The sequence below is a fragment of the Pelodiscus sinensis genome, chromosome 20 (genome assembly GCF_052426305.1).
Source record: "Pelodiscus sinensis isolate ZL-2025 chromosome 20, ASM5242630v1, whole genome shotgun sequence".
In the NCBI taxonomy this organism is placed as follows: Eukaryota; Metazoa; Chordata; order Testudines; family Trionychidae; genus Pelodiscus; species Pelodiscus sinensis.
Window position 1 is genome coordinate 9833775 of NC_143071.1, and position 22727 is coordinate 9856501.

Below are 22727 nucleotides of genomic sequence, written 5' to 3' on the forward strand. Positions count from 1 at the left end.
GTACAGGCAATGGCCAGGAAAAGACAGTCACAGCTATACTGGAGCATATAGGAGGGCATGTTGGATAGAGGCTTGCATCCAACAATCTATCATAAGAGGGTGGTTCATATTGAAGCAGCTTAGGTCTACTGGTCTAGTGATTTTTACTGATAGACAAAATGATCCTTTTGTGCTTTCTTTTGCTGGAGCACCAAAGTTTAGTAATATTCAGAGTTATCAGAAGGAGAACAATCCTGTTTTCTACCATGGAAGAAACACAAAACCTCAACTGTTGTTGCAGAAATAGAATTGAGTCAAAATGTTCAGTTTGGAGCTCCAAAGGAACTTTTTTTAAGTAGGAATTTGTGGGGTTTACTGGCCACTTTTGACACACAACAGCCATTCCTTCTTTTCGTCATCAGGCAGAGTAGGAACTTAAATCTGGGTCTCCTGCATCCCAGACCAATGGTCTAATATATAACGTGACTTGGTTGAAATGGTCTCCAAGAATATCGGTCAAGCAAGTGCTGCTGTTGTAGCTAAATCTATTATTTAACCATCAGAAATAATAATACAGCTTGTGATTTGTATAGGCTTTAAATAAAAATTAACTTCAGTGTTGTGATTTATTAGACAACATGGCACAACGTGCTTCTCTGCATTCCTTCCTTAGAATGATAGTATGTAATCAGGTGATGAAGTATATTTTGGATAAGATCGATAAAGAAGAAAAACAGGCAGCTAAGAAACGGAAACGAGAAGAGAGTGTGGAACAGAAGCGTAGTAAACAGAATGCTACCAAGCTCTCAGCTCTGCTTTTCAAACATAAAGAACAGCTTAAAGCTGAAATACTGAAAAAAAGAGCACTTCTGGACAAAGATCTGCAAATCGAAGTGCAGGTAAGAGCAGTTCTTCTCAATGAGGGAATTTTTATATTAATGGGCTTGTTTCTTTGAGTCCTTAAGGAAGCATGTAGGGTGAAATTCTTTTGTTGCAATTTGTATCCCTGCAGAACTCTCATTTCATTTGACTTTATTGCATCTAGCATTTATTTAATTTATGCTGATATCTCTTATGGTTTCTTAAAACAATTTCTGTCCTATTAAAGTTAAAGGGTTGAATCCTGAAGTTTTGTGTCACTGAAAAAGTTATACAAAGGTGGTTAGAAAGCTCTCTACCTTAATGTTTTGCTCCTTCCCCTGCCTTAAAGGGAAATATGGTCCATTTGATTCCACTCCTTTTGAGGTTTTTTCCACCAGTGAGGTTACACCAATGAAGTGGAAGTGAAGCTGTTTTTGTGAGGGGCCTCACAAAGCCTAGAGCTGGCCCTATACTTTATTTCTGAGACATTTTCTCCTTGTAAGGACATCATATTTCCAAGAAACAAACATCAAATTACAACACAAATGTATCAGAGTACTTAAGGCAAACATCTCACAATTTATGGAAGCGACTGGACCAATTTCAAGGTAGAAATGCCAAGTAAAGAATATGTAGTGATTATATGGGAAAACTGAAGTGATCTAAAGACGTACCAAGAGGGAGCCCCTTCACCAATCATGGTTGAGAAGGAGCTGCAATGTCCAGAGGACAGCACTTAAACCTGGTGCTATGCCCTTAGATCAGAATTCTTTACTAGCTGTGGGATTTACCCACTCTCCCATTAGGAGTGAAAACCAGGAATGAGAAATCTAATGGTGTCATTGTGGTGAAATATTGTTTCTGTATGTCCCACACCCAACACTTTGTATCCTGGCACTTACACCCCTGGATGGGGGAATTGCCTTTGGTATCAGTGACACTAGTTTATTTTGACAGAGGGTCTGTTGTTAACTATCCCTAAACACATTTTACATGCTTAAGGAGTGACAAATAGAAACTGAACAGGACTAGAAATTGACCAGGTTTCCCACAAGACAATGCGGAGTTACCTGTGTGGGACTCCATGAATATGTTAAAGATTCTGTGGATGTTGTTTCAATTTTGAATGGTATGGATCCTATAAGAATCCTATTAAATTTTGTTCCTTATTGCTAACAGTTTTCCAGATCTTTGTACTTTTGACTGTAAAGACTGGCTCGATCCTTAATTCAGTTTTTATGCCTGATTAGCAGGCATGTGTCCTCCATGTTCTTAACAGATCTTTGAAATTCCTTCCCTCCCTCCCCCCCCCCCATCCCCGAGGACTAGACATAGGGTTACTTATTATCAGACTTAAAGCAGCCCAGGGGCTGACTTAAAATAATCTTGTACCTGAATGGGTAAATTATTTAAATTATTTTAAACTGAACAAGATTTGAGTCTGGATTCTGATTGCATTCCTCTGTCCTCATGAAATGTCCTTTTTTTTTCTTTTTTGCCTTTTTATTTAATGTGCTTCAGGAAGAGCTAAAGAAGGACTTGACTAAAATTAAGAGAGAAAAAGAAAAAGCACAGGCAGCTGCTGCCGCTGCTGCTGCTGCAGCTGCCGCCGCCGCAGCAACTCCACCTCCCCCTCCTCCACCACCACCACCACCAGCACAACATGCAACCAGTGTCACATCTGCCACCACCGTCCCAGTGCCAATATCTTCCCAGAAGAGAAAACGAGAGGAGGAGAGAGATTCTTCCAAGTCCAAGAAAAAGAAAATGATTTCTACTACCTCAAAGGAGACGAAGAAGGACACAAAGCTTTATTGCATCTGTAAAACACCTTATGATGAGTCAAAGTGAGTGGAGAATGCAGCATGCTAGTCTTGTGCATTGCTTGGTTCAGCTTTAGCTTTTAGCTAGTAGTCTGAGAAAGTTATTAGAGATGGGGGTAGAAAATTAGGCGGTGTTGCAGTGAGCATGTACTGTTTAAAAGAATAAGCAGTGTCTGGATTACACTAGCAATTACAAATCTAGTAATTCTTATGAGTTATGTTTTTACCTGTTTGCATGTTTCCATTGTATGGTCTTTCTGTCTCACATGCACATACTCTTTATTTCGCTCTGTTCTTTGTTTTGCCTTTTTGCCTCTGCTTTGGAAGCAAATAATTATATACTTGCAGTCCTTGTGAACAGATGGTTGATGTACTCTAGTGGTAGGTTTGGTACTATCTTCCCCATAAATAAGATTTTTCTGGAATTCAGTAGTTAACAAGTGATACTAATCTATTGGGCTCAGAGGGGGTAGCCATGTTAGTCTGTAATTTTAAAAACAAAAAATAGTCCTGTTACACCTTAGAGACTAATAAATACATATACTGGTGTGCTTTTGTGGGCAAAACCCACTTTGTCCAATGAGATGAGATTGAGGTTTTAACCAATTAGGCTGCAGTTAATTTTGGACACTGTTTCAAATTTCAAAGTGGTTTCCAGTAGGGATGTGAAAGGTTATCTGCTAACTAGTGGGTGCTGGAGCAGCTTCCTGCCTGCGGTGGGCAGGGGCTGCTCCAGCCCCACAGGCGTCCTATCGCATATGGGCTGTATTGACATCTGGAACAGCCCCTGTCCATGGTAGGCCCAGGCACCCTGCAGGCAGGGGCTGCTCCAGCATTCAGAGCAGCCTCTATCTGTGGGGGGCCCAGCCCCAACACAGTATTGGGAGCAGGAGTTAGCGCGTTAACTGATTAACTGGGATTTTACATCCCTAGTTTCCAGATGTATTTTATTTTTTAATTTCTGAATGGATTACCTATCCACTCCCCACCCGACTCTTAACCTAGCGCAAAAAAAACCAAAAACTAAAAAAACCATACTTTTCTACCAGATTCTAGAATATTTTGGAAGTTTTAAGCATTTCACAAATGAAAATGTCAGTTATCCAAAAATGGCTTAGAAACTAACTGAGGAGAAAAAGAAGAATGATGCATTTCCCATTGAAAAGTAAAATGGGAAATTGAGCCTTATCCTTCTAGTTTACTGCCTCTTAATTCTGCTCAAGTCACTAATGATCGAAAGTTATTGTCTGATAGCTGTGTGGTGGCATCTGAGCAATCAAATGGCATTGTACAGTTTCAGGTTGTCCATTTGCCAAAAACCCACTCACTCCAAAAGCAGTACAGCCTCTCTCCGAGTTACGGACCAAACACTTGGCCGTAACTCCATCCGTTCGTATCTTGGACCCCATTGAGTTACACGCGACCGCGTTGTTTGTAAGCGTGGGTTGCTTTCGTAACTCGGACCACCTTTACGACCGCTCCATGGGAGCTTTGGTCGTAAGTGCAAACGGTCCTAACTCAACCATTCGCAACTCGGGGAGCGGCTATAGTTAGCTTTTTTGTTGGGGTTTCAGTGGAAATACCAAGAACTGAAATGGGTCATAGAGACTGAACTGTCCTACCACTCCAGTAGTGGTCCCTCGAACTTACAGCAGAGGGGGTTCATTTCTGTCTCTTAGGTGTATATATATAACTCCAGTCACTATGCCATCATGCCAGTGTTGGGATGCTGACTGCTTTCTTGTGCAACACTCATTCTTGGTGTAGAGTACTTCAACTTCCAGGCTGCCACTAGTTGTAAGATACTACTTTAAATGGGAGGCAGCGAGGGGGAGGGAGAATGAGTGGTGTATTTGGATTTTTGTCACACAATATACTTAGTAGAATAGTAATAGATATGTAGCCATGTTAGTCTGATCTAGCTGAAATAGAAAAACAGGACTATGTAGCACTTTAAAGACTAACAAGATGGTTTATTAGGTGATGAGCTTTTGTGGGCCAGACCCACTTCCTCAGATGAAATTGTGGAAATTTCTTTGACAATTTGAGCTGAGGAAGTGGGTCTGGCCCACGAAAGCTCATCACCTAATAAACCATCTTGTTAGTCTTTAAAGTGCTACATAGTCCTGTTTTTTGTTTCAATAGACTTAGTAGGATGCCCTGTCCTCGTTTTGTTACAATGTATTGAGCATAGACCAGTCATACTTGTTCAGGCTCTTATAAGCGGTGGAAGCTTTTATCACAAAAATAACGTAAATTAAATACATTCGTGTATTTGATCTGAGGCCTCTTCAAGTCAATAGTATGTCCATTGACTTCAGTGGGCATTGGATTGGGCCATAAATAATGCACGATGACAGAACATTCTAGCATAGCGGACAGACATGACATTTATTTAAGCACAGGAAATAAGATTTCACAAAAATGGAATGTTAATAATATAGGCTATGTCTACACAGCAGGGCTAAAGCCCAAATAAACTATGCAACTTGACATATGTCAGTTGCATAGTTTAAGTCGAAATAGCTTATTTCAGCTTTTGGCGCTCTCTACGCAGCAGGAAGTCCAAGGTAAAGCACTCTTCCTCCAGCTTCCCTTACTCCTCGTAAAATGAGGGTTACAGGAGTCAGAGTAAGAAGTCCTCCAGCTCGACATTATTTTGACATTGTCGAAATAACTGCTTGTTGTGTAGACACGACTATGTTGTTTTAGAATAATGTCAGTTATTCCGAAATAACACTACTGTGTAGATACACTGCTAAAATATGTTTATGGGTATAATCCAGTTCAACTTCCCCGTTCATAAATTCTGAATCTCACAGGTTTTAAATATATGTTGGCTGTGCTGTTGAGCTTACTTATTTCACCACATACAGGACTATGTAGCACTTATTTCACCACTTGATTGTGAAGAAGTTAGTTACTTTTGAAAACATTGTTTTCTTAAGTCATTTAGTGTGTTTTTTAATAAATGTATGTTGGTATTAGATTTTTTTGTGCCGGTGCCTCATTTGCAGTTCAGGCAGGATGGAAGTGCGGCTTTCAGTCTTGTAGCCTGAACTGCTCCTAAGAGGAAACCTGCAATATTAGGTACCCAATAAATTTGTCATTATGCACTAGATTTACTAAGATCATTCTTTGCTTAAGTCATTTGTTATTTTACTGTAGGCCTTTCATGTTTATTTGTACATTAGTGACATTGACGCATGTTAGGGATTCACTCATACTGTATTCCAGATACAGGTTATGGATTTGTCAGGGTATCAGTCTAAGATTTAACCAGCAAGTGGGCAATTTAGAAATACAACAACTTGAGGCAAAGAATCAAAGTTCTGGACCTGAATTTGCCTCCAGGCCAGCAGGAGCTGGCAGCACTGTGGAGATGGTGCTGTCTGCACTTATCATATAAGCAGGTGAAACATCTTATGTTAGATTCAATTGGTGGTGACTCTCTGTAAAGAGAATTACATCTAGCCCTTCTTTGCAGGAAGATTGTTGAGATTTGACTGATCAGAAATAAGAAGCCATGGAAAAGATACGTTGGATGTGACAGATGTTGGGGTCCCGAGAGAGGCACCCATTAGAAGGGAATCATTCCTTAAATGAATAAAAATGGTGTAGCTGAGGTGTGATGTGATGATAAATTTAGGTACACATTCCAAGACGGACTGCAAAAGTTTGGTAGAAATTGGAAATGTTCGTTTGGTGTGACATGTATTGGTAGCCATCCTAGTATAGCCAGGTCCTCCTCTTCATGCCTGCCCAGTTATTGGTTCTATAGGTTAGTAGAAATTGGTATCATCATGTAATAAATAACAGGTGATAAATGGCAAGGTGTTCATTAAATTCTAGGAATCCTGAGAGTCTGGAGTCAGCTAACTTTTGCTCAGAGAGAGGTAGACTGGGTGCTTAACTTCTTATCCCCATGATTGATTCTGCTAGTCACGTACATTTGGGGCTTCCATACCCCACATACTGTCAAACATCCTTGCATATTAATTTACAAGTTTTATCACACCATTCTGTGCAAGGTCCATTATTCACATGATTCTGTATGGAATTAAGTTGTTTTTGTACCTTACCCTGTTCTCCTTCACTTCAATCATGCCATATCTGATTCTGTCACATAGTGTTGTTTGAGAATAGACATATTCTCCAAAGAATGGTCTGTGTTCCAATTATAGTAAAACTGTTGTAATTCTGACTAGTTGAATTGCTCTGTTTTCAGGATCCCACATAGAAATTTTAAAATTACAGAATATGTTTTTACAGTTTTCCTTTACATCATGTTATACCAATATATATTCTACACATGGCTGGAATGCATGTTCCTTGTAGTGTACTTGTAACTTCTAGTTGGTGTTTGTGCTTTGCTTTGTTTTTTAAATTAACTGAGAGCTACATTTTCAAATCTCAAGAAATTGCCTTGAAATTTAACTGGCTTCTGAACTATAGTTTTGAAAATGTAAATCTTTTTCTTTGGCCTTGTCTTTTTGTGCCTTTTACAGTTTTTCACATATGCATTCATATAGGAGATACACATTTTCAGTCCAGTTTTTTCAAAAACTTGTTGATATTGGTTGACCCACATTTACTAAACTGTCTATATCCAGATTGATGCTAGTGACCTTATTTACAGTGCAGCTGCGGTGTCAGAGGTAGGCTTTGCAAGGATACAGTGGTAGAGGACAGGGAAACTGAGTCAGAAAAATTGCAGAAAGTAGGCAAGCAAGAAAGTGTCAGAAACAGAAATGCAGGGGAAAGTGCCATGCCATTTGAAATGACAATTACATTGTCATTTTCATTGTGAACACTTTTAGGTTCTATATTGGCTGTGATCTTTGTACTAACTGGTATCATGGAGAATGTGTTGGCATCACAGAAAAGGAGGCTAAGAAAATGGATGTGTACATCTGTAATGATTGTAAACGGGCACAAGAGGGCAGCAGTGAGGAATTGTACTGTATCTGCAGAACACCTTATGATGAGTCACAGTGAGTTCTGATAAGAACCTCTTATTTAATATTTAGGTAGCAAACTGCTCTGACTTTGGTTACGTGTTCCTTAAAAAGAAAAAAAATCTGCATATATTGTATGGTATTACAAATTCCTTTTCAATATTTCTCTTTCCCAAATGTTGCTTTCAAGTGAATATTTTGGATATATAGGAAAAGTGGAGTCCTCAAGGTGGCCTCAATGTTATTTAAATAAAACGAATTTTAAATTGGGATTAATTTTAACAAGGAATAGCTGGAAAGGTTAAAACAAAATTGAGTATTAGTTGGGACTTGTGTGCTTGAAATTAGTTTCATGTTTGATTTAGATTAGATAGAAAATTCACTTTGAGTATGGGGTATTTGGGTGGTATCTTTACTTTTATAAGGCTTTTTGTCCCCTGAATACCCCTTTTATATTCAACAACAAGACTTTGGCTTTCGTATGAAAACTGTTTGAATAGGGTGAAATTGAAATCCTTGAAAGTAGTCTTGTTTACATGTATAAAATGTTCCTTGAATCATTGGTCGAATGAAATTTCTGGCATCACACTGGTACTTTCAACTTTTAAACTGATAACGAACTTTCAAAACCTTGTTTCCTTGAAATTAATTCTCTAATTTTAGGCACTATTAATGATTATGAAATAAAACTTTCAGGTAATTTAGTTATTGTTTGTAAATGTTAAATTAGCATGGATGGTTTAAATTAGCATATGTAAAGCTGAAATGTCTCTTTTAAATATAAAATTTTTACATCATGCAGAACAGAGTAAAAATTATTAACAATGAGTTTTTTTTTTTTATATCTTCTGTTTTAAATGAAAAGGATAATGTTACTGATTTTTCTTTCAAATCTTGCAGATTTTATATTGGCTGTGACAGATGTCAGAACTGGTATCATGGGCGCTGTGTTGGTATTTTGCAAAGTGAGGCAGATCTCATTGATGAGTATGTCTGTCCACAGTGTCAGTCTACAGAAGATGCCATGACAGTACTCAGTCCACTGACTGATAAAGATTATGAGGGATTACGAAGAGTACTACGTTCCTTGCAGGTGAGGATAAACCATACTGTGGTAGTGGAAAGTACAGGTATGGTAGAAGTTCATCCAAGAGGTGTTTTTTGGGGGGAATAATGTTGGATCTCCACTTCTCCGATTTGTTAGAGATCATGATTTTAAGAGATACAAGAAGATTCCTTTTCTGTGAGAGGTGACAGTGTGTTGGCCACAATCTTCTCTAGTATCATTGTCACATTGAGTAACATTGATAGTGGCCTGAAAGTAAATCACTGCTCCCAAGGTCTGGAGTGTATTCTGTTTTATGTTTTTATAAATGATTATCTTTGTTGAGCATGAAGGAAGAAGATTTCGTCAGAATATGGAGCACAGAGTTGAGTTTTGGGTAGGAAATGGAAGTTTTCAACCTAAATTGTGTTCACTGCTTAGTCTGTATGATTACCAGTTTGAAATTATATACACTTCTGCTAAATTTCAAGGCTGACTTTTTTTAAAGATGAAAAAAATATTTAGCACAAGATCACCTCCAGAAGATTTGTTTCAGAAAATGAAAAGTTTTGGTCCAGTTATAACACATTTGCTAGTGTAAATAACATCCCACATGTCTGCAAAGGAATGTTTAAATTGCAATCAGCTAGAAGTAATCCCATGTATTAAAAGAAGACCAGGTTCGTGCCTTATTTAATGTCCATCAAAATATTGGTTCTTTTATTTGAGAGGTTTTAATGGGCATTTATGGCAACAAGTTACTTGTAGATTTAATAAAAGTGAAAAACACTAATGGCCCAGCTTTGTGAGGTATGCAGTCCCTTCGGCTTCCATTGAATTGAAAGTAAGCTTCGTCAGGAATATTGGGTGAAGTTGGCTGTATGCAGTGTCTCAATTCTAGTATGCCTCTCCTTGTGAGGACAAGCTGCTCATCATGCCAGATTGTATTCTAAAAAGTGTAATCATCTGCTTGAACTAGAGAGATCAGCAAATAACACTTTAATTGTTGCTGAAATTAAAATCAAGTGCAAAATTCTAACAATATATAATTAGCTAAGTAGTCATCAAACCCTACTTAATTTGAACATGTTTGTAATATTTACTTCTGAAACTGATCATGCCTCATTTTCTTGATAGGCTCACAAAATGGCATGGCCGTTCCTAGAACCAGTAGATCCGAATGATGCACCAGATTATTATGGTGTTATCAAAGAGCCTATGGGTAAGTGGATTTCCAGTTAGTAGTATAATTGGCTGCATGTTGATTATTAATTAATATGGATTAAAAATGTGCATATATTGAATGGCTTCATCCCTGGATCTTTGGTGCTTTATCCATATACTCTCATTATGAATGTGGGTAAAAGAAGACCGAGATGGTGACTTGCCTATTGGCGCACAAGTCTGACACAGAACTAAAATGGAAACCTATACTTTGGCTTTCAGTTATGCTCATAAGTCCATCTTTCCTAATATACAAAATGAAGTTCCAATTGGTTTATCAGACTTACAAAAGTATTTTTTCTGAGCTTTTCTGTTCTTCTGTATTAACTTTCAAACTGAGTGAGTTATACCACTATACCTTATACTTTCCACCCCCCCAAGTGAGAGAAGTATGTGCTCTAGTGATTGTTGAGGAAAAAGTTTTTAGTGAATTGATGATGTAGTTGCATTAATAACTTATGTAAATAGGATGGAAAGATGCAAAGCAATCTTTATTATCTTTGATTAGACCAGTGGTCTCCAACCTTTTTAAACACAATAATCACTTTCTGAATTTAAGTGCAATCCAAGACCTACTTCCGATCCAAATACCTTTTCCCCCCACTTCCTTCTCTGAGGCCCTGCCCCTGCTCACTGTCTTCCCTATTTCCCCCATTTTCCCTTCCTCACCAGGCAAGGGCAGAGGGTTGGGACACAGGCTCTGGTCTTGGGCTAAGAGATTTGGAGTGGTAGTGGGGCTCTGGGGGCAGACAGTTGGGTTGCAGGAGGGGGTGCAGGCTCTGTGAGGGAGTTTGGGTCCAAGGGGCTCAGAACTAGGGCAGGGGTTTGGAGCGTGAGAGGGGGTTCATTACTGGGGCAGGGGTTTGCAGCTGTCGCCAGCTGGATAGGGCTTATCTCAGATGGCTCGTAGGTGGCGATGCAATGGGGCTAAGGCCCTGCACCACTCTCAAAAGCAGCCAGCAAACTCCCTCCATCCCAAGCCCTGTTGTGCCCCACTCCCATCCTTTCTGTGGAGACAGAATACAGGGTGGGCACACTGACATCAGCACCCTTCTCTCCTTTCTCTGTTCTGCACAGCAAGCAGGAGGGTCCTGTGGGCGGAGGGGGCAGCTTCCAAGGCAAAGGGCAGGAGATACCGCAGCAGTGTGTGGGGGGGGGGGAGGGGAGGAGAGCGGCAACTGAAGAGTCGGCATTTGAAAGCCTCTTGGCAAAACCAGTCAGGATCACCTGTCAGAGGCTCCAGAATCTACCAGTAGATCCTGATCCACTGGTTGGTGACCACTGGACTATACTGAAAGGGTCCTTGAAAAGGAAGAAAATCCTTTTCAGGAAGATACTGTAGCTATATAATAATCTGCGGTCATACTGCGGCAGCTGTCATTTTACTCAGTCTCAAGGGCAAAGCAGTGGTGGACTGCATCAGGACTTGGATGTAAGACCTCTAAGGAAAACCCAGCTGCTGCAAGAAATGTTGCACATTTTTGTGCCCCTCTTCCTACAAAGTCCCTATTGAACCAGTGCCCCTTCATAGTTCTAGCAGTCAGAATGCTTGCTGCTGACGTTTGACTTCTGGGTGGTCACACAAAACTTGACCTCTTTGTACTTTCCACAAAAATAAGGATGTTAATTCTGTTATGTGGGGAAAAAATTGGAATTTGGTCACATGAATTTCTTCAAAGTTCATAGAAAAGAGCTGGCTATATGTTTTACAAAACACTATTTTTCTGTTGTGGGTTAAAGTGACTTAGACCAAGTGATAATATAATTGAATTTGCAGTATATCAGGTTACACTTAGCACATTCTCCCTGTCACTGGAAAGAAGACCACCTGTTACGGATGGGTAATCTACATCAAAGTATGTCCATGTTCACAAATGTTTTGACACTTGGTGGTGGGATTACAAAATAAGCACTTAGAAGGAATTTTTTTGAGGCAGGTGAATCCTTTGTTCTTTTTCTCAGCCAAGTTAAGAGGGATGCTTATTTAGTTGAAATTTATATACCATTTTGTTTGCTTTTCAATTCTTTTCCCTTCATTTTTAACTAGGGAGTCACACACTTTGTAACTTATGTAAAATGATCGTATTGCACACACCAGGAGTTCCTTGCATTCTTTCATTCCCCCATCCTGAACTTGCTGTGTGTCACTCTCCCAATAATACAAATACTGTAAAACTTAAAACAAAAATTAAGTTTTCTCCAAATTTCAGTTGTGTTGATCTACCCCCCGACTTCTCTTGAGTACCCCTAGGGGCTGAGAGGCACTGCCCTGGGCCACTCCAGGGTCTACCCCCCTCCCGCCTTTGGGAGATCCCTTATCCTGCCTTCCTAATGCAGGAGCCTGGTCCAAACACTTGAGTTGCTGTAACTAAAATGTGTAAATTACACACAAATTCATGTGGGAGGAAACACATTCTAAATGAGACCCTCTTCGGCTGGCATGATGTCACAAGCAACATAGCAGAAAATGTAGCCAGGCCAGTTGTGCTTTTGTTATAATGAATGACAATACAAATGAACTTCTTTCTGGAAGACTAAAGATGTTTCATTTTAGATAACAGGTATGCATTGGTGTGTGTGTGTGTGTTTTTTTTTTCTTTTTTTCTTTTTAGACCTTGCTACCATGGAAGAGAGAATACTGAAACGTTACTACAAAAAGGTGACCGAGTTTGTGGCAGATATGACCAAAATTTTTGATAACTGTCGTTACTACAATCCAAGTGACTCCCCTTTTTACCAATGTGCAGAGGTTCTTGAATCTTTCTTTGTACAGAAGCTAAAAGGATTCAAGGCAAGCAGGTAAGGCAAAGTGTTCCCCATATTGATAATCTCTGTTTCCCTGTAACCTACCTTTGTTTTAGAAAATCTTTCTACTACCCTAAGCTTTTCTTACTGCTCTCATCTAAAGGTCTGCCTCTTCCCACATGTTGCCACTATAGCTAGATTTTTTTTTTTTTTTTTTAAGAGAAGACTCTAAAGTCAATACATTCCAGCTTTGGATTTTTGTCAAACTTAGGCCCTGAATCTATCCCACTTCAGTATTTTTATAATTTTTGTTTTAAAATATTAATTATGTATCAATATATATTATTATTAGAAAGAAATTGAACAGTACTGTGAAAACCAAATCAAGAGGACCAGCTTTTGTTGTAAATTTATGTTATTAGCTACTTACTATGGTACTAGAGTCAGGTCATGTCTAAACATTGAAGGAAAGATGCTCCTTACTCCAAAGAGCTTACAATCTAAGGAAAATGCAAATGTATGCAAAAATAAACAGTTCCTTGCCCTGACCTAGTAAACATCCATCTTTTCCTGTTTCTTTGTATTATTTAGATACCCTGTTTGCCCTCATTGTAAGCAATTCAGTGTGCAATTGAAATATAAAACATGAACACTGAGATTAATAGTTTAAAAAATAAAACTCAAACTTAGCTTTAAGCAACTTTTCTTCAGGAAAAGATTAGTAGAGTATATTCCCTCTGGGAACCTTGTTACAAAAAATAACATGCACTTTACTTAACATGAACTATATGGCTTGCCAGCTCCATTTCAGGTTATAATCCACATGCCTTTATGTATAATGCATAGGACCTTGTACTTATATGAAGCCATTGGAGTTGTAAGTGTGGTAGTACTGATATAGTTCAGGTTCACATGAGTTTACCCTTTAATGCTAGTGTATCATTGCATATTTGTAATCCAGAAATAAACCACAAAGACTTAAAGCTGAATTTCATTAAAGTTTAATCAGAATTCTGTTTATGAACATTCTGCTGGTACATTCCTCAACATGACCATTACATCTGAATTCTGATAGACTTGGATCAGTTCAGGATTAAAATCTATTTGCAATTAACTCTGTTAGAAATTGCATTGTAGACTAACTCTATCAGAAGTTGCATCCATCTTTGTGGAAGTTGCGAATTTTCCAAATGGTAAAAAGGCAGGTCTGAGGGGATGTGCAGATGTGGCCAGCTGAAGCAATCATGTGTTTACACTCTTAATTTAATTCCTTGATACTTGCTTTTATCAGGCCGTTACTTGCTCATGCTTCTTTCATCCTGTCATATTTGGTTATCCAATATTCATTGTTTGCACACTAATTTTCATTGCTGCATCTTATTTTTGTGCTTCTTCATTTACATCATCCATGTTCTTTCTTTTCTTGCAGATTGTGATATCTTTAGTCTGACCTTTTTAACTGGAATCAGAACTGGATGTTGGGGTCACTCTTTCTTTTATTGTACAGTACTATGACATTAAACTGCCTTAAAAATCCAGATCAATGTCCAAATATTAAATGTTCTTTTTAAAATGCAAAACCAATATTTGCCAGCGGCCATGTTGGTAAATAAAAATGTATTAAGAAACTGTCAGTTCTGTATTTAAACAAAGTCAAATAATTGAGTTTTGGAAACTATGTATTTTAATTAATTTGAAGTCACCAATAAAACTGAAGTTTAGAAAGGGGATTCGCTGAACTCTGATTAGCAAAAATGTATTAATTTCTTTTACTATCCAGATGTTTTACATTTAAACATTTATCCAAAGATTTCCCAAATCAATGTACCTTAGATAATACTTTTGGTAAAATATGTGAAATATAACTTATGAATTGTCTTTATGCTTTCCCTATTACAGAATACTGTTGTGTGTCTTGATTAGTAAAACTTTATTTTGGGCATTTTTGGGTAGGTTAGTTGAAGCATCATGTTTTGTACACCGTGGAATTTTTAATACTGTAGCTGAAAACTTCTGTAAAGCTCAGAACTGCTTGTTTTAAATGGTGTTTGTTTGCAAAAGATGAACAGACACAACATGGCTGCATTCCCCTCCCATTGATTGACCCTCGGCATCCTCTTAAAGAAACAGCGTTCTCAAAAATGAAGGGTGCTTAATTGTTCACTTTTTTCTGTATTCTGCAGGTCTCATAACAACAAACTGCAGTCTACAGCTTCTTAGAGTTCAGCGTGTTAACCTAACACAGCAAGAATCTGGTTGTCTGAAAATTTTTAATTAAGAAGCCAGATGGTTTTTAGTCAGGTTATCCTGACAAGACTTGATGTAAACTGTGTTTTTATTGGTCACAGCAGTCAAATTATATTCTTGGCTTATTTTGTCCAAAGGACAAAGGAATAAAAATCAGCAGCACCACTTTCTTGTCAAGATCAAATTGTTGTACTATTGTGGCAGAAGTGAGAAAACTTTGTTTTGTTGGAGAGAGAGCGAGCAAGCAAGAAAAAAGATACAGTAAATGGGGTCAAGTTTAACTCCATGGAAATGCCACGTCTGTTCTTCAGTGAAGAAGCTGGTTTAAAGTCCACACAGAAAACTTTGACTGTATTTATTTATTGTTGCAAAAAAGACGCTTTTTTATTGCTGCCCTCATTTGTCAGCTAATTATTTTTTCTTATAAAATCTGGCCCCGGTTACATGTAATCCATTCTGTATCTTAACATGATTCCTGTAGGTAAAAGTACAAGAAGACCTCTAGATGTCTTTTCTTTCTATGAAAGGAGCTGCTATGTACACATGTGCACACACACACAAAAAAACTGGGAATCAACAATGAGTTTATCATTCATGGTAGATAAAAACAATTAAGCTTGCATAAAGGTTGGGCTAAGTGGTCACAGACTACAGACTCTGTTGCCTTGAATATAACTACAGTTTGTCATTTACTCTGCACCAGACTGAAATGAGTAAAATCTATTTGAAGGTATCTTGTTTGTAAACATTTGTCAGATTCTAATTTTTTTCTTTTTGTATTAAAATTCAAAACATGGATGTATAATGAAAAAAATAAATGGAGATAATTTTTCTCCCCACAGATGTAGGTGTCTTTGAATGTGCGCTAATATGTTTGTAAAGTGTTTTTATTTGGGGAGGGAGGGAGGGAATCTGTTCTGAAGTGGAAGTATCCCGTGTAGTTGGGGGAGGAAAAGGTAAGAAAAGTAGAAAGGGGAATATGACTTGATGCTACAAAGGGTAGCGTTTCTTTCTTTTCATTAAGCAACTACTATCCCTTTAAAAATAATTCTACTGTGGTGCCATAACTGCTGCATCAGATAATAAAGGCAGTATTGGGAAATTTCATTGCCCACTTCTGAATTAGAAAGTAGAAGGCAAAATATCATCCAAGAATGATGAACCACATGTTTGTAATTATTTCTCTGAAGGGCATTCTCAGTGGTTTTGTCTCTTCCTATAAAAGGAAAGCTAGCATGAGGGATAAATGGAAGCCAACAGAGGAAGATGTGACTTGCAGACTTTTTTTCCTTCTCCTCTCTCTGATCTATCACTTGCACATTGCTTATGTAACTGACTTTGTTGTATTAACTGCCTCCAGTAAAATCAGCCAAGCTGGTTTATGCAGCTCTACAACCATTTTGCTAGATTTTGCACTAATTCACAATTTAGCTTTGTCCTACAGTGATCTGGGATTTATCTGGTTTATGGATAAGCTTCCCTTGGGTTTAACCTTACCCTGCTATGCAAGAACCTTTCCTGTTAATTTCTTAGAAGTAAAACATTGCTACTGACCACAGTTTTCTTACAATTACATGCTCAGGTGTACAGGTTCTTCTGGGTTAATTTTATCTAATAAAACCCATACATTTTTGTACAGATATTGTCATTTAACCTATATGTGAAAACTAAAAATTAATTGTTTAATGTGAAAACCAAATCAGTTTATGCTTCTTAAAAGATTATGAGAAGAGTGGTTGCATTTAGGTTATGTTGTCCTTTGACTTCTTAAAAGAAATGCTACATATTGTATGCATTGTGTTTGATGCAAGAAGGAAAATTCTCAATTTGAGTTCTGAAAATATTTTGCATCTCTTGACAACATCACAGTATTTCTGTACTATTTATTCATATATAAATATATATGATGTCATTTGAAACTTAATGCGAAAAGAACTTTCTTACCTGTAGCCAATAGATTGCTATGTTTTTAACAGTTGTGGCAAACTGAAAAGTACTTTTTGTACGTAATAGGACATTTCATCCTAGACAAATAAAGTAATGTGTTTGACATCAGATTTGGTGGAGTTTCTAATGAAACACTGGTTGATTCTATAGCTCTTGGCAGTGATAAATTTTATATATCTTCTTAGGAATTTGTCTTACAATCATTCTGTTACTAGGGAAATGTTAATATCTTATGTACATTTTCATATCTGACATCTTTTCAGTTTTTCTGTTGCCAGGAAATCAATGGAGATATTTTCTAGCTTTATTAGCTATAATATTTTTGTGGGTTTTGTCTTTTTTTAAAAAAAGATATATTAAAAAAGAGAGAACAAATCTTGCAATAAAGTATTCCTGTGCATGTATTTCAAAAATCATACTTAAAGCATGAGAATTCATAACTCTTAAAACCTGTTTTGTTCCAGTGAACTTATTTCCTTTTAATATCTCTATTATTGCCACGTACATTTTCAAGTGTCTGATATTGAATTACCGTATATTCCGGCGTATAAGACGACTTTTGATGTTAAAAAACATTCCCTAAAAATCGGGGGTCGTCTTATACGCCGGGTATACAGCTTTGCGGCTTTGCAAAGCCTCGGGGGAAGCCGGCGCCAGGGCAGCCCAGGCGCGCCGGGGCAGCCCAGGCGCGCCGGGGCTGTCCCGCTGCCGGGGCGTCCACAGAGGCTTTGCTCCCGGTGTCCCTGGTCTGCTGGGGACCATCTCCAGCAGACCAGGGACACCGGGAGCAAAGCCCGTCAGGCGGAGGGGCGCTGGGGTATAAGACGAAACCCTATCTTTTAACTAAAATATTAGGGGGTCGTCTTATACGCCCAGTAGCCTTATACGCCGGAAAATACGGTATATTTTAACTTGGGTTTTGGTGACACATTAAACCAAGTTGAGGATTTTTTCCTTTGTTATCATCAGACTCCCTCAGACTAACTTGAATAGATGTACTTGTGTAGGATTTAGTTTAGGTTTCTTAAATCCTCAAAATGTGGTAGGGAGCTGTGTAAATCACTGGAGAGACCGCAGTGTTTCACATGCTCAGTATATCAGTTAATTGGCTGAAAAAAGAAACAGAAGAAAATTAACTGCGAAAGTAAGAGACCTATAAAATTTGGCACATACATTCTAAAGGGACACTGTCATCTACCAACATTTAAAATCTTTTTGCTCTTGATTGTTTGTAATATAACATACAAGTTTAAAAATAAACATCCCTGCCAGATTTGTCCTTTTTGTTGTCTAACCTTTAATCTGTTTAGTAGTGGATGCGGTTATAATTTGTTTACTTCTATCTATGTGTTACCATCCTTGCTGAGGTACTGTTGCACACAGATCTGCCTGCTTAACTCAGAGCACTAGCCTTTTCACTGCTTGTTGGAATATACTGTTAAGATTGGGGGAGGCACTTCTTCAGTTAATTTACAACCTAAATTTGACAGTGTCCCTTTAATGAAGATAAATTTGTAGCCTAATGCATGTAGTTCGTTTGCTGTCTCAGCACCACACAAATTGTAAGAGAAATACAATTTTTAATAATTTCATCATTAAAATCTGTGTAAAGCAAAATTGACTCAAAGTATGGAAAAGCTAGCTGTGCTATAGACTAGTTTTCTGTTGCACATGAACATTACCATATATTTTCTATATGCTTAGTAGTCTGGCCTTGTACTGGCTAAGGATTGCCAAATGTAAGAGTATGAAATGTTTTGATCTTTAGGGAAGACACACAGAAATTCTCACTTTTTTTTTATTTCCCCTCCTTCCCTATATTAAATAATCTATTGCAATTTGGAAGAGTTACTTTGCCATTTCCCCACTTCAGCTTGTAAGACAAGTATTGTAACTAATGGTCTCTTTTAAAAACAAAATCAGGTATGGCTTTTAAAAGTGCGATCTTCTTCAGAATCTGAGAGAGCAATCCAAATGATCTATAAACCTGTTTCTGCAGTATGTGACGTCTGCATATATTTTTGAAAGCCACCAGTTAAAAAGTTTGAAAATAATAGAGTTAAATGTTTGTCATAGACAGGGGGTGGGGAACCTCAGGCCAGGGGACCAGATGCAGCCCCCGAGGCTCATGGTTGCCCCCTCAGCATTGGGAAGCCCACACTTGGTGCTCCAGCCCCCCTGCTACCTCACTGTGAGGCTGGAGCACAGAAAATCTTTTAGGCTGGGCCCCTCTAGGCTCTGGTTTATGGGGCGAATGTGGGGACTGTCTTTCTCCTCAGTCAGGAGCCACAACAATGAGGATTCGTTTTTGGTTTTTGCTTCTCACTTGTGGGCGGCCCCTGACTGATTTTTCTCTGGGTGGGTGGCCCCTGACACACACATGGTTCCCTGCACCTGTCTTAGACAACGAAACACACTGAACTGTTACTACTTAACATACTATATTGCACACTGAATAACACTTTACCTCTTCCTGAAGAAAGGTAAGATTTTTGTGATGCAAAAGGAAAAATCATGCTGCTTGTCCCACTTTCAGTAACGTGGTAATGGGATAGTTCGTGTAGTCAAATGAAAAAGCAGATGTATACCAAGTAAGAGTTGGGCCCAAATAAAATGCTGCTATTGTGATCTAGTAGTCATAGTGGACCACAAGCTATAGATGAGTCAACAGTGTGACAAAGTTGCAAAAAAAAAAATCACTCTGGGATACATTAATAGGAATGGTGTAAGCAGGTCATGAGAAACAATTCTTCCATTGTATTCTGTGCTGATTAGGCCTCGACTGGAGTATTGTATTCTGGATACCATGCTTCAGGAAAGATGTAGACAAATTGGGGAAAGTCCAGAAAAGAGCCACAAAAAAAAAAGATTAAAGATCTAGAAAACATGACCTATGAGGTAACACTGAGAGTACTGGGTTTGTTTAGTCTGAAAAAGAGAAGACTAAGAGGGGATATAATAGCTTTCAAGTACCCAAAAGGTTGTTACAAGGAGGAGGGAGAAAAATTATTCTTCGTATAGCTGCTGCTGCTGCTATGACAAGCAATGGGCTTAAATTGCAGCAAGGGAGGTTTAGGTTGGACATTAGGAAAAACTACTAATCAAGGTGGTTAAGCACTGGAATTAATTGCCAAAAGAGGCAGTGGAATCTCCATCATTGGAGATTTTTAAGAGCACATTAGATAAACACTTGTCGGGTGATCTAAATGGTGCTTATTCTTGTCATGAGAGCAGGGGACTGGACTTACTGTCCTCTTGTGGTTGTTTCTAGTTCTTGTATTCGATGATTCTATAATAATTTCCCTAGCTGTTTAACTTTCCAGATGGAATATTATTCAAGAGTAGTGGTTTCATCTAGTGGTGGTCAAATGTAGTTGGCTTCGGCTAAGCTGGTGGTCTTGCTCTAACTCCTGTCCATCACCACCATTGATTTCCCTATTTGTCTCATTGGAGACATCAGGGATTAAATGAGCTAGGGCAACGGAGCTACCCTCCTTTACCCACTACTCTTGGTGTCTGCTTCAGATCACTGTTCAGTGTCATGGCTGAAGGCAGTGGGGGAAATGTGCATTGTTGAATCTGGGTAAATGGAAAGCCAGGCATCATAGATCAGTACTCAAAAACATTGGTTCTAAATGGACAACACGAAGAAAATTGAGGCATTCCTGTAGCCCTTCTCCAGTACTTTGAATTGGGGCCAGGAACAGTCTGATTCTGCCAAAGTTAAAGCCCCTCATTAAAATTTTCTTGGGAAAATTTCAACTGCCATCTCAATTGTAAATGTGCCATTCTCCATGCTCGCTCAACTCTGTTCTTTCCCTTAACAAAAGTAGCATAATAAAAGTAGTAAGAAGGCACTGTGACCTTTTTTGGGTAGATTCAAGCAACTGGTTGTCAGGGAGCAATCATCTCTGGGAGTACCTCAATTCCATGATAAACCTCCTCCGGATCTCAAAGCTAGCAGCCCAATAAGCCGGTCCTTCACTTTTCTCCTTGTTGACAATGCAAACAAAAGCTGACGTACAGCAAGAATATATAGTTTCAGAAGTGGTAGCAGTGTTTGCAGTCAGTACTTTAAGCCTATTGCATGTCAAGAAATAAATCACATGAGAACAATTCTGAGAAGGTACTTTTGCTGCTCTATCAATGTCACCTTGCTTGTCTGCGCCTACTGTTTTGGTTTCTGAATAGTCTTCTGGTAAAAGAAAATAAATGGATCTCTAATGTCTTTTGCATCTTTAGCTAGATCACTTAGGGTGCATCTAGACAGCGGCGCTATTTTGGGATACTTCCAGTATCCCAAAATAGCTATTCCACGTCTTTTTAAACAAACCCATTATTTCAAAATAGCTTTTGAAATAATGGGCTTGCTCTTTGGGCATTCCTGCAAACCTTGTTCCATGAGGAGTAAGGGACGTTTCAGAATAGCACACTTTAGAAATACTCAGAATAAGCTGTAGCTCAAATTATGTAGCTTATTTCAAGCTATGGGTACAGTATACATGCCCCTTAAGTGTACTCTGCCATGATGCATAGTGATGTAGGTGTGCCATTTCACTGATAGTCCTTTGCTTCAGCAGCCTTTTAAAAAATGTACTTCACTCTCACGCTATGTCTACACGGCACACTTATTTCGAAATAACTTGTTACTTTAAAATAACAGTTCAAGTCTACACAACAAGCCCATTATTTCAAAATAATGGGCTTCTTACTCCAACTCTTGTAACCCTCATTTCATGAGGAGTGGGGGAAATTGGAGGAAGATTGTTTTTCCTTCGACTTCCTACTGCGTAGACATCACCAAAAGCTGAGTTAAGCTATTTCGACTTCAGTGACGCAATTAACGTAGCTGAAGTTGTATCTCTTAACTCGACTTTGTCCTGCAGTATAGATGTACCCCGAGGCTAAGTCTACACTACAGAGTTTTTGCCCCAAAACAGCCTTTTTTTCGCAAAAACTCGCAGAGCATTCACATCTCAAACATGTTTTTGTGCAAGTAAAATGAACAGAGGGATTTTTCCAGTTGGGTATTCTTCCTTCTATGAGGAATAACTCCTTTGTTGTGCAAGCGCTCCTGTGCAAAAAGGTGTGTGGGGACAGGGAACAGGTTTTTTGCACAAAGAGGCAATTGAAAAAAGCACAGGTACCTGGTGGCCATTCTGTAAATAGCAATCAGTTTCCTTTCGAGAGTGTATCCATGCAGTCTGGATGCTCTCTTGCACAAAAGTGCATTGCTTTTTTGATGCGCTTTTGCAGTGTGGATGCGCTCTTGCACAATAAGTTTTTGCAGAATAGCTCTTCCACAAAAAGCTTCTTGTGCAAGAAGCCAGCAGTGTAGACGTAGCCTTACAGTGTAGATATACAGCAGATTCAAAAGTCAGTGGTTCCAAACTTGAATTCTACAAAGCTCTCCTGGCTGGACAGATTCATACAAAAATTAAGATTATTTGCCTCTGTGACTTCTTCCCCCATTCCAGCTCTGCAGCATCTTGAAGCTAACACAAGTTTGGCTGCTTGTATATGAGGGGCAAATTTAGTTCATCTTTGTGTAGCTTTGCCTCAGAAATGAAAAGATACTTATAGTGTGGTATCTTCCTCCCCATATACTGGGGGGAGTTTGAATTCATTTTAACTTCTATAGTTCACTCTGAAAACCAAACTACTAGCTGCTTCTATTGGATTTGCCTGTGCCCACAGTCCCAGTCCTCTGTTATCCATGTTGGTGCTAGTCTTTGCTTGGTTTCTTCTTATCCTGACCAGAGTTCCTTCTCTGAAATGTTTTTAAGCAGTCTCCTATATTTAATCTGTTGTAATAGTGACACATCACAGGTGGGACCGAGGATGGGAGATTCCCATTGTAAATGAAATTTCACTGACTTAATATGAATTTTGGACTCA

At 38.6% G+C, this 22727-nt stretch overlaps 1 protein-coding gene across 19 annotated transcripts in view; it reads left to right on the forward strand.

Annotated features, from left to right (window-relative positions):
• Positions 1 to 15723, forward strand: part of BPTF (bromodomain PHD finger transcription factor) — a 100762-nt gene extending 85039 nt beyond the window's left edge. For 15 of the 19 annotated variants that reach the window (XM_075903923.2, XM_075903938.2, XM_075903924.2 and 12 more), the window contains 7 exons: positions 653 to 878; positions 2362 to 2687; positions 7484 to 7657; positions 8522 to 8714; positions 9804 to 9888; positions 12503 to 12689; positions 14819 to 15723. In XM_075903923.2, the coding sequence (XP_075760038.2) occupies positions 653 to 878; positions 2362 to 2687; positions 7484 to 7657; positions 8522 to 8714; positions 9804 to 9888; positions 12503 to 12689; positions 14819 to 14855 (1228 nt within the window). In that variant the 3' untranslated portion in view covers positions 14856 to 15723. Of the gene's footprint in view, positions 1 to 652; positions 879 to 2361; positions 2688 to 7483; positions 7658 to 8521; positions 8715 to 9803; positions 9889 to 12502; positions 12690 to 14064 lie in introns of all 19 variants that reach the window. The other 4 variants (XM_075903933.2, XM_075903937.2, XM_075903942.2 and 1 more) reach the window with 2 other exon arrangements.
• The last annotated feature ends 7004 nt before the right edge of the window (positions 15724 to 22727 follow it).